Here is a 12475-nt window from a genome sequence, read left to right as displayed (position 1 = left end):
TGACAATGTTGTCACCCTCCAAAGGGGTTTCTGTCGAAAGGTTCAAAAGAGGGCAACGCCCTTATCACCCGTGATGTCCTTGGGATAACTCTTGCTATTTGGGGCGGCACTTGCTAATTTTGTCGAGCTCTCGCTATTTTTGGCCATCTCTTGCTACTTTTGGAACCAACCTAGCTATTCTTATCCACCCTGATGCTATTTTCAGCCAACTCACTATTTTTAGAACACCCCCTCTAGTTCAGCCACCACTCGCTCTTTTTATGCTCCCTTGCATCATTTGGCAGCCCATTGCTTCCATCTTAGCCCCATTTTGGTGCCATCTCTCCAGCCACTTGACTTCTACCTACCTTCCCTTTGCACCACTCTCTCCCTTCCCACACCCCCCTTGCTCCACCCTCTTGTCTTCTACCTCCCTCCCCCTTGCATCACCCTCTCCCTTCTTGCACCCCCCTTGCTCCCTCTTGGGCCCCTCACCTCTCTTGCTACAGCCCCCTTGCCTCTCCTCCCTCCCCTCGCCCACTTTGTGCGCCCTCCCCCCTACCTCTCCCTCGCCCCTCCTATCCCCCTCGTCTCCCTTTTGCAGCCCTCCCCCTCGCCTCTCCTACTTCCCACTTGCCCCACCCCTTCGCTCACTCTCTATGCCTCCCCCCCCTCACCTCTCCTGCTCCCTCACCTCCCTCTCTCCGCGCCTTTCCCCTCACCTCTCCTGCCCCCCCTCGCTTCTCTTGTGCGCCCTGGCCCTTTGTGCATCCCCCAGACCTCGCCTTTCCCCTTCTGTGCGGCTCCTTTCTCCCCCTATGTGCGCCTCCTTCCTCTATGCAGCCCCCCCCCCTCGCCTCTCCTCCTCACCTCTCCTGTATGGCCGCCCCCTCCCCTCCTCTCCATCGGCTTGGTTCTAGAGAGGGATCTCAGCAGCTATAGAGACATCTAGAGGATCTAGAGGGTTTCTACAGAAAGAGAGACTTGACTGTCAACCTTCGAAGACCAAAGTTACGGTCTTCAACAACTCACATGCAGTGACCTGTCGACTCAGCTTCACTTACCATGGTGAGCCAATGGAGATAGTGTATTCCTACACATATTTGGAAGCAGTCTTCACAAGACCCCTCTTCATGATGACACATGCAACCCAGGCACGACTCACGTGAGGGTGGAGTGCTTTGGCCCGACTAGAGAGACAGTGCTTCTAGGCACACTTCCAAGACCCATCGATGAAGAGCTGGCTCTTCGACACACTCGTGCGACCGACTGCTATGTATGCAGCACCCTTCTGGGATGTGATCTACCGAAGACCGAGTGGAAGAAATTTGAGCGGCTACACGTAATTATGGGGTCCAGGATGATCTGGAGGAAGCCCTTAGTCCCAATGAAATAGTGTAGGCGGAGTTCATATTACTCCCCTACAGGTTGATGCCATCTTTCAGACAGTGTCTTTCATCCACAGAGTCTGGGACTTACCTTGATGGAGACTACCGAGGCTGGCCATGGACTCATCCAGACGACTAGCAGAGAGTGGAGCAGACACATGGTATGCACAGATATCCACATGGTTTGCCAGGCATGGTATTCAAATGGACAAGCTCCCCCCCTTTCTATACAACATGGACGCACTCACTAAGTCAATCTCGCGAGACGAGATTAACCATATTATATGGCTAGATCTCCTTCAGCTCCACACATTTCAGACTGGGGGGGGACCAGCTCCCCACCAAGTCCTAGTTCTATCATGATCACAGCCTGAGAGTATCAGAGGAGGGTTTCATCATCAGACCCTAGTATCTCGAGGATAGAGGAGTCTCACAAGCACTGAGGATCACCATTGGACAGATGTAGGTTTCATCTCATCACTTGAGGATTGAGATAGGGAGAGCAGTAGGCATACCCAGAGAGCAGCAGATTTGTATGCTATCCACACTAGGAGTGGCTTTCTATGTACTTGGCCCAGCCTACTATGAGATCAATGGGCGATACCATTGCCTCTTCCGAGAGGGAAGTGGCTTCGGCTCACTCTCACGACTGATCCACTTCCATGACCAAGTTTGCATTGGCCTATACCTATTGGAGATCCGCCGACCAGGGAGACTCTACTACGACAGGTTAGAGAGCAGCAAGAGGTGACCGGACCACAGGATACAAAGGCTGAAGGAGCACAGCGACACGTCACAGACTTTTATGCATTTGAATCAGCTCCAGGACACAGTGGGGTAGAGGAGGAGGAGATAGATGACATGCGGGCAGCCTAGATCGATGAGAGACCATTGGAGACCTCAGAGAACCCTACCCCCTTCTTCTCTTACAGTGCGCGTACTGGTAGGCGTGCTCTTGGGGCTCTCCAGTGCGGGCTACCCACACAGGCACATAGTTGGTATGCCCAAGGGATATCTCTGGTCTTTCTTCGCACATTCTGGAAGACTCTTTGGGCAAGCTGGCGGCCGAGGAAGATCTCTTACTTTCTTTGGATGGTGGCCCACAAGGGGCTACCAGTTGGCAGCTGGCTGAGGCAGATGGGGCAGGAGGGGCACTGCCAGATGTGTTTTCAGGAGGAGTCGTCCCTGAAGTACCGCCTTTGGAGCTGCTCGCATGCTCAGACAGTGTGGAAGGGAGTCATGGGGATCTTAGCGAGGGCTGCACTCGAGCTAGGACCGGTCACTTGGGGAGCCGTTTGCTGGTGCAGCACCGAGATGGGACATCACTTGGCTTATGAGTTCTCTAGGCAGGATCCAGTTTTCTTCATCACGCAGGCCACCTGGGCATACATGGACAGCTTCCCTTGGCATCTGACAGAGACAGATGCAAGAGCGATGACTCGGCACCCAGTTTGGGAGATCGTAGGGAGTATTGCAGGCTGGCATATCTGGACCTCCAGATGCACACAGACATTAGGAGATCAGGCTGCTTCTTCTACTACCCAGACCCTAGCGGACATTTGGAGCACGATCATTCACACGCTCAAGGGTCAGTGGGATCAGATTCAGGGGGAGTCCCGGGCAGGGAAGGAGAAGAGATGGCGCTTCCTTCGCGACTGGGGACCATCGAGAGCTGTTCTTCCAGCACTCTGCTCAGAGTCTTCAGTGGCATTACTCCCCCCCACCGTGGCTGTTGTCCACACATCGATGATTATGCCCTGAGAGGCTTGTAATTAGTATTTTGCTACCTCGGGCTGTATCCGTTTTGCGATTGCAGCCCGCTGGCCTTTAGGCCCTCTTGTACTCTCGTTTTCAAGCAATATAACTAGCACTACTTTTTGCGCCAAAAAAAAAAATCGATGAGAGAGGAATGCAGAGACCACCTGCAGCACAAAGAGCGACTAGAATTCACTCTATTGAGGTCCGGCCTATCATAGCTTTCCTCATAGGAGACCGCCCGAGACGGGGGAGTCACTCTAAACATAGCCCATCAGGTTCAGAGATCAAGGAGACCACGCCCTCCCCTACCACCACTGCGTGAGACACCTCAACAGAAGATCCGAGACATTTTTGCCACCCACAGAAGAGCCACCACGGTGCCGGGCTTCGGCTTCTCAGTCCCAGCTCTCAGCCTACTTCAGCTAGTCTCTGCATATATTTGTATCTGATCTGATTTTGTTCGAGCTATTAAGCTCCGTAGATTAGTTTAGCACTCAGCGAGGGCCCTAGCGCGCCATTCGCTCTAGCCCCTTGCGGCTTGTATGAGATTTTCCTTTTTGGTGTACTTCGTACCTTGTCCCATAGGCCCACGAGGCTTTCTGAGGATGTTAATACATACTTCTTTCTCTCCCCCCTCGCCTCTCCTGTGGTGTGACCTTCCCCCTCTCTCTCCAGTGCCCTCCTCCTTGCCTATCCACGTGATGTGTTTCCCCACCTCTGTTGCAGGCAACGTTCATGCAACAACCTTGTCGCAAGTATAACCCCATCTACCGAAGGATACCCTCTTCGCTTCCTTCTATACCAGGAGTTCCAAGAGTCATCCCGATTCCCTTCGAGGCTCCTCTCCCCTCCCCATGCAGGTTTCCCAACGCACTAGTTCCAGGAACTTACCCGGAGAAGTTCCCTGTCCAAAACAACACAAAGTGGATGTTGGACCAGATATCACAGTCATTTCAAACGAGGATCGTGTCCAGTCCACACCCCAGGGGGCTTCCCACACCTCATCTCAAAGTGCTTCAGCATCTAGTTATGATCATGGTGGCTCGCACTTACAACTTATGGAAATGACCCAAGCTAATGAGAGCAAAACCATGCTATATACAAGAGTAACACCGAGCTATGTAGAACAGTGTCACCAGATACATCACCGAAAAAGAAAAAGACGACGGCGTCCATGTTGAGGAGAAAATGCTTGCTCGATCACAGGAAGAAAAGTAAACCAAAACTCCCATGTATAGAAGGGACACCTCTCTGATCACAAGAAAGAAAAACCAAATCTGACGCCGAGAGTATGTCATGGAGCTGCAGATCCTCCCGAGCGTGTATTGTCCTGCTTCTCCTTCTCAATCGTGTCCATGATATTGCGTAAGTTCTCATACTTGCCCTTATAGCAATGATAGCCCGACTTGTAGTGATCATAGCGCAATTGGAGAAGGATGAGCTCAGCTTCTTGAGAAGACAGTTGTTGCTGCAAGGACTGATTGGATGCCTCAAGAGTGGTATGGCACTGTGTCATGGCTGCAAGCTTTGCTTGGATCTCTCTTATTCGAGTTTCAGCGGCGGCAGTCTCGCATGTATGCGGCCTGAAGCAAAGTAAGCTCCTCCTGCAATGCTGCACGCTGAACTGTAAGTGTTTGCTTTTCAGCCCCCCATCCCTCTTGCTTAAGGCGATGCTTCTCTTGAAGCTCTTCCAGTGCATTTTGCAGAGTGCCTCTTTGGCTTCAAGCTGTGACTACCATTCCCGTTGATGTGTGCGTGTGAGACGCTCGTACTCCAATCGTAGGTGCTGACTAGGTATGCCATGAGGAGTTGAGAAGTGCTGCACCAAGTTGAGCAAACGGGTCATCAAGGATCCGCTGTGCCATGTACATAGATCGCTTTGCCCACGCATAGCGACCCCGTATCTTAAAATGTCTATCTTCCGATCCTCCAATTTATCCAAGTCCTCCACAAGTGTGAGGGTATCCATACTAAGAAAGCTGTGGATCAGATAGAGCCGGCTGTTAAGGTGTTGCGCCAAGGGAACTGTCACTCTCTGGTCGAGGTCCTCCTCCTCTATGTCCACGAGAGACCTTCTGCGCTTGAGCTCACAAAGGAGTTTTTGATAATCTTCAGTCTGCGCCTACCAGTGTACCTCAATGGAGAAAGACTGCCCAGAGGATGATGCAATGTAAAAGTCTAACATATCATTCTCAAGGGGAGGACAATCAGCCTAAAGGGACAAGGTAGAAGCTGCAAAAATGGTGGGACCTGCTCAGGTGGCAACTGCGTCAGGTGGTCATGTCTGGTGTCGCGGAGGGGATATAACTATAGTTGCAGGAGCTAAGGACGTACTAGAGAGAGGCAGGAGCCTGATGTCCTGATGAAGGAGCAGTAGTGGTAGCGTTCATTGTCGAATCTCTATTGAGAGGAGAATGGAGACCCAATCCAAAGTTAAGATCAAAACCACAAGATCCGTGAGTGACCGAGCCTAGCATGTGAGAAGGAGACGGAGACAGTGGTGCCTTGTATGGGGATAGTATCTCCAAGTGACCCCTGGACAAGATTTGGAATGAATGAGAGGGGAGAGGCCTTTTATAGGACCCCCACCCAGCCTGGTCAGCCAGCAATAGGCTGACCGACTGGCCGACCAGTAGGTCAGCCTAACCCAACCAGCAGGTTGGGTTGATCCGACCCAAGCAGGGTCAGGTCAGGTCAGTTTTGGTTGAGTGCCCAACTAGGCCCCACCTCAGCCTTGACCAAGGGCCAGGTTTGCCTGAACCAGCAAACCTAAATCAGGCCAGGGTAACTCTCTCCCTACTCCTCACTCCAGACTGGCACACCTACAAATAAGCCCTCTCTCACTATGAGATGCCAAACTTTAACATAAAGCTCAGTTAGGTCCTTAACAATTTTACCAGTTTGACTTACCCAAAAAATCCTATCCCGTGTGTTGAAATTATCCTCTAGAATACACGTGAAGATCCTTTTACAACAGTAGCAGGCTGGTACAAATAAGGTGCAATTATAAGATTCCCAGAATGCCTACATAATCACGTGTGTTATCCTCTCTTTCTTTACTGCATTGTTATTTGTCCCAATATTTAATGCTTCCAAAACCAACAGCAATATGATGTCATAAAGACATCCATTTTTGCAACACTCATACACCAGCGATGAAAGCTGCAAAAGAACTAAGGGATTTGCAAAATCATGCTGTTGAAGAAAGCACCCTGTATGGCACATGGCCGTACCTTTGATTTTGATGTGAAAGGTAGAGAAAGAAAATATGATGAAATCGGGCGGCGATAAGGGTCAGCAACAGTGATGCAATGAAAAGCATGGGCAGAACACCAGTCCCCAAAGAGATGGCCGCCTCATCCCTGAAGGGGGTGATCATGAAATAAGCGCTCAACAGCTGTCATCCACCACCCAAAGCAAAATTAATATCAGATCAACCTTTTTCCATAGTACCTTCATAAGCCACATAGCACTTCGCCAATTTAAGCTTGCCTCTAAAAGCTTAAAAGTACAGAAGACTACGATATTTTCTTGGGATAGTTTGGGCAACGTATAGAAGCTGCATCTAAACGTCACAAAAGTTAATCTAGAAACATGCAGTATGCTCTAGCTACATGACGTCTCTCTCACACACAAACACACACATGCACGGCATGTGTGCACGCAGACACACCTTCCTTGAGAAAAAAGAAAAACTCTTTTAAGAACCAGGGAAGGTCTATCTGAAGTTTTCAGTGGCAGCATCTGATTAATCTCAAATCTCTGACCCTTTTTTAAGCATCCTGGATACTTGTAGGGAGGAGGGGTGTAAAGCACCACTTGAGGCCACATGGTGCCTGCTGATGATATTGTGAGGTCAAAGGAGTAGACCAGTGGTAAACGTGGACAAAATAACCATCATATGTGAAGATCACTAGACCAAAGGAGCCAGAAATTTGTAAAGGATAACCAGCTAGTGTCAATATAGGATAACTAGGTTGTAGTATCCTCGCATATCTTCCACATTAGTTGACGCTTGATCAAGGTCATTGGTCCTCTACTCTAGAGACAATGTCCTTGTCTCCTTGGAAGTGTGGCGCTCGGCTAGTACTGCAGGTGCCACGTCCCAAGTGGACTCCATCTTGTTGTGATCAGTCGCAAAATTCCAGGCTTGCAAAGTTTTAAAACCTCGAAGGAAAGCAATAGTTTGTCTGTGCCGAAGTAACTCGTACATCTTTCTCTCTTTTTCGTGTTTTTTGCCGCAGTAACTGTTGCGATGAGCATATCTTCCAACTTAGCAGACCATGAACGGCGGCCGTGTCTACGCGTCTTGTGACATGATTCCGTCGGATAACGAGCAAAGCCAGGACCAGGATCGGTCCCAATTATGCCGCTACATTGTGGAGGTATGGCATCGCGATTGTCCATCTGACTCAAACGACTGGGCCAAGCGGAAGGTAGAGGTTGACGTTCACTTACAAAGAAGAAGGATGAGCAAGCATGGAGCAACGTGGGCATCTCGTGGGGATGCACGGTAACGAAGTGCCCAACGAAGGCGTGTAAGCAGGGAAGCATTGTCATTCGCGCAGAGGCGACAGAAAACTGTAGTCGATGTTTAGAGTTGCAGTTGTTGGATGTACGCGTTCGCCATCGCTTCTCCAGCAAAGCTCCAATGCAATGTCACCAAGCAATTGTTCCAAATTTTTACATTGCCACAAATACTAACACAATGATCGTAGGCTTCATAATACATATTACTAACACAATGATCGTAGGCTTCATAATACATATCAGAGCTTCACAAAACCACCCCCATAGGCTTAGTATAAGAGCTTCCAAGAACAACCCCACATATGTCAAGTAAGCATGGAGCCTTTTATATCAGCAACTCATTACAATAGAAAACACAAAAAAAGAAAAGGATTGAACCACAAAACCTCACTATTTTCACCATTGAATATAAATTATAGAAGGAGATCATTTCAACACAAAGCACCCTCCATGTGCTTGCTAGGATAGATCTTTCCATCCTAGGAGCATCACAATTGACTTGAGTAAAGCCTTCTACAACTATGGCATTCTAAGCGAAGTAGATAATATCTTTGCCCCATCAAGCTATTTGCAACCATCCAACACCAAGTTTCTTCAATAAGTTCCTAACAAAGTCCCTGTATCTAGAATTCCTTTTCCTCCTTCCATGCCATGCATCCCTCAAGGACCATTGCTTCTCCCAAGTTAATGTCCTTAATCCAATGCTAATAGAGGACCGTGTGATGTTGCAGTAGTCCAAGATCTTATGGTAGTCTAAGAGTCCAAGGGTGGTAGTCCAAGAAGTCTAACATGGGTTTCACATCCGTACGCAAATAGGAGGAACCCTTATCCACCACTTTTAGAGAGAGAAACGAGTGTCTATCCGTTTTTGGACTCACAATATGCAGATGAGCACCTAAATTTATTCATAAATGTTGCTCCTAGCTTCATCAAAAGAAGCTAGTCCAATGATTGATGTAATAGGCTCTAGCCTGGGAGACCCATGTTTGAATCTTGTGTGTAGTGTGCTGATTAGTAGGCTTCCCCCGAACATTGTCTTGGGTAGCAATATGGCCTGCCCAAGTTTAGTCTCTCACCTAGGCATGAGTCAACAATCAGCTCCTTTTTTTTGGAGCAGTGTCTTGATACATGTGAAAGCCCAAGACCCTGAGTGCAAATTTTCATTAACAAATTTGGCATCCATCGATCCGTCGGCACCCGATTTTGAAACCTCCTAAGAGTCTAATGGTGGTAGTCCAAGAGCTTGTGGTTTCCTTGTGGTGGTTCATGAGTCCATCCAAGGATGGTGACCGGTGCACTAATGTAGCATTAAGTCAATTGAATGATTGTTTAATCAAATAATATAACCAAAGAATTATTAAGGACCCTATAAATTTTGTAATATACTACACATATTTAGAGAGAGGGAGAGGGAGAGAAAGCTAAAAAATGTTCACATGCATAGTTAGTGGTCACATCTATGGGTGCACTTTGTGTGTGTGCGCACGTGCGTGGGTGCTTCACGCATGTGCACACGCATGCACGTGTGTGTGCGCATGCATACATGGTTTTTGTCATAGGCAGATCATGGACAACATTGCAAATGCCTACATAGGCATTGAATATGCCAAATACACTCAGCAAGATGTTTTGATTATGCACATTGATATTGAAAAAGCCATTAATGTGGTTAGATGGGATTTTAGTGCAAATGTTATGCAGTGGTTGGGTAGCAAGATGTTTTGATTATGCAAATTGATATTGAAAAAGCCAATAACATGGTCAGATGGGATTTTATTGCAAATGTTATGCAGCGGTTGGGCAAGATGCAAAATGGCTTTATGAGGGTGCCATAACTTCTTGCCTTTTATCTGATGCCCTTTCTTCTTCATGGACATTGTGGGCTAATCTAATCGAAAGGGTTGTCCTCGTAGTGCCTTGCTCTTTGCAATTGCTACACATCCACTGTTAATACATCTGGAGGCCTCAGTTTCATAGCATTGCTTGCATGGTATTGAGTTTCAGGAGGCACTCCTTTTGACAGCCATGCTTATGCTAATGACTGCTCCTATTGTGGCCTAGTCTCTCAATTCCTCCTCTTGCTCTCTCCTGATCAGTTGGTGTGCCATTTGGGTTATGCTATTGATTTGGTTACGATATTTCTTTGCTACAAGAGAGACTTTGGGTGATACAAAAGCTGTTTTGTAAACTGGATTATTGGAAATCATCAACTTGGCCACTACATGTTTGTCTTCAAATTGTGCAATCTGTTCACATGGCTTATGTCCATTTGTTCGTTGGTCTCCTTTGGATATTAAAAAATCTATCACTAAAGTTATGGAATGCCTTTGGCACACCAGACATGATCCCAAGGCGCTTCGTCTCCTTAAATTCAATTATTTTTGTTCACTTAGGATGCATGGGGGCCTGAACATTCTCAATATTCACATTCACATGTTGGCTCACAAAGCTACACTCTTGACTTCTTGTTTGGAGTAGCATCAGCCCTAGGCTATTATACTTTCTTGTGTGGTTACCTCTACCTACACATATGCTTTTGGCGATTGGATTCCAGCTATTTTGGATCTTATTTTTGGTCATTTGTAGGGACAGATCTAGCTATTTTATCTCTACTCCCCTCATACATGATTAGCAGCAACTTCTGGCTCATTTGCATTGGTCAAGTCGACCTTTGGATCCTGGTAGCACCCTCTATTTGTAGAGTATACGTTGGATCCGAGTGTTCGATTCAAAATACATTGCATGTAGGTTGAAAGAGAAACATGTACTCTCACGAGGGTGCTTGTTCTCCATGGGAGGGTCAATTGGCATTCAAATTCTGCATGCATTGCACACATTTACATTGTTGAAAATTTCGGAGCTTCACATTCCTTCATTGTGATCATTCGTAGCATTCCACCTGGGGATTTCTATGGTAGATTATGTAGTGGATGGTTAGGGCTGCATCTTTTTTTTTGCCAGTCTAGGAGGAAGTTTTGCTTGGGTTTACATCACATGCCTATTTCACATACTCTTTTTGATATTTTTATATCATTTCTACCGGTTCCTTGTTTGTTTACTTCTCTTTCACATTTGGATTGAAAGTTTGATAGAGCACTCCCAAACTATTCTTCATTTACTTTTGTTGATCTTCTTGCTAAGAAAGCTTATCATCTTTTATGACCAAAGCCATGGATTCAAGAGCATGCTAAACATTTTTGGCATCTCAATAAGCCCCTTGCTTGGTGAAAGGCTTGTCTTTTACAAATCTAAGGCAATAGGCTTCCTCTCAAGCAACGAGTTTTCTTATGGCAATCTTTGATGGGTCCTTTATCACTTGGATCTTTATTGGCTGCTAGACATTTAGCCTCCTCAGTATGCCCTATATGTTCACATCCTAGGGAGTCTGTGCAGCATCTTTTTCGAACTTGTCCTACCGCTCGTCATTTTCTTCCCAAGCTGAGAGCTAGTCTTCATGCTTATTTCTCAAGCATATCCTTTGGCAAGCACCTTTGGTTATTGGTTAGATATGCCTCTGTTGGAATATGAAGCCAAAGTGAGGCAAAAATGAGTGTACTAGGTGTCTAAGGGGTGTTTTAGAGTCTAGTGAGTCCTAGACATGCCACGTGTCATATTGGGAGTTATCCCATATACACTATGGCTTTATAGAGTCAAGTGTCACACTATATAGTGTTGTACTTGTCTTGAGTCATTCACATCAGTCAACATCAACTTTATATCATGTGAGTATTAGCCTCTAGGCCAGATTATGATCAAATTCTTCTATTGGTACTGTTACTAGGCTTTGTGGTTGTTATATCATTCTCATAATGTTTGATTGTACGAGCACTCTTGGTTTTATATTAATCATTTCTTCCATTCTTCCTTACATAGATCTCTCCAAGATGCACATTTTGAGACCTTCCTTTGGCCCAGTTAGAAGTCTTTTACTACTAATTTTTGTTTTGAGTACTATTTATCTCGCTTTGAGATAGCTATATTTTTCCTAATAAATATTGATTCTTACCACCAAAAAAAAGTGCACATGCGCACCCATCTATGTGCTTATGTTTTGTGTGTGTTTACGCACATGCTTTTATGTATGTGTGTACACCCCTTTCCTAGGTGTGTGTTGTGTATGTATGTGCATAAGTGCGCGCGTGCTTGCACTCACACATAGTTTGCAAAACCACTACATGTTCCAAGGAGTGAAGTCTTAGGCCTCACGAGTACACACAATATTGTCCCATTTCAATTTTCAATAGGAAAATGGATAGTGTTCTGCCTGGCATAAGTACATCCACCACCTCTAGTGGTTTCCCTCATTACATTACTATCACGGAGATTAGTGTGCTTGGTGTGTGGGGTAATTAAAGAGAGTTTAAAGGGAAGAATTTCAGGGGGGGTACATAAAAGAATAAATCATAGTTGGGACAGTATACGCGCGCGCGCGTGTGTGTGTGTGTGTGTGTGCATGCTTGGTGTGGGGTGGTTAAAGAGAGTGTAAAGGGGAGATTTAATGGGGGGTACATAAAAGAATAAATCATAGTTAGGGGGTATACATGTGTGTGTGTGTGTGTGTGTGTGTGTGTAAAGAAATAAGTGTATGTGTGTGTGAGATACATTTACTAAACAAAAATTGTGTGTGTGTGTGTGTGTCCTACCCCCAACCCAGAGGTTAATACCACATGGTCCCGTCAATAATTGAGCCATACAATTAATTCCATCAATTGGATAAAAAGTTTAAAAAAGGGAACATATAAGGAAAAAATGTTTGAGACATCTAAGTCGAAAAATGCAACAACTAGAGCTTGCGAAAATTTTCACCAAAATTAAGAATT

The 12475-nt window shown here is 46.3% G+C and overlaps 1 protein-coding gene across 7 annotated transcripts in view; it reads right to left on the bottom strand.

Moving 5' to 3' along the window:
• Positions 1-7821, bottom strand: part of LOC147885337 (TLC ATP/ADP transporter) — a 68022-nt gene extending 60201 nt beyond the window's left edge. For 4 of the 7 annotated variants that reach the window (XM_087396593.1, XM_087396592.1, XM_087396591.1 and 1 more), the window contains exons 1-2: positions 7584-7821; positions 6359-6522 (exon numbers count right to left, since the gene is read on the bottom strand). Coding sequence is in view for 3 of the 7 variants with exons in the window: in XM_087396598.1 (XP_087252724.1) it covers positions 7584-7685 (102 nt within the window). In the remaining 4 variants the exon portion in view is untranslated. The remainder of the gene's footprint in view (positions 1-6358; positions 6523-7583) is intronic. The other 3 variants (XM_087396598.1, XM_087396595.1, XM_087396597.1) reach the window with 1 other exon arrangement.
• Between the last annotated feature and the right edge of the window lie 4654 nt (positions 7822-12475).

The sequence above is a fragment of the Dipteris shenzhenensis genome, chromosome 25 (genome assembly GCF_047967505.1).
Source record: "Dipteris shenzhenensis isolate YYH24624 ecotype China chromosome 25, Dip_SZ_1.0, whole genome shotgun sequence".
NCBI classification, from domain to species: Eukaryota; Viridiplantae; Streptophyta; class Polypodiopsida; order Gleicheniales; family Dipteridaceae; genus Dipteris; species Dipteris shenzhenensis.
This window is presented reverse-complemented; position numbering and strand designations above follow the sequence as displayed.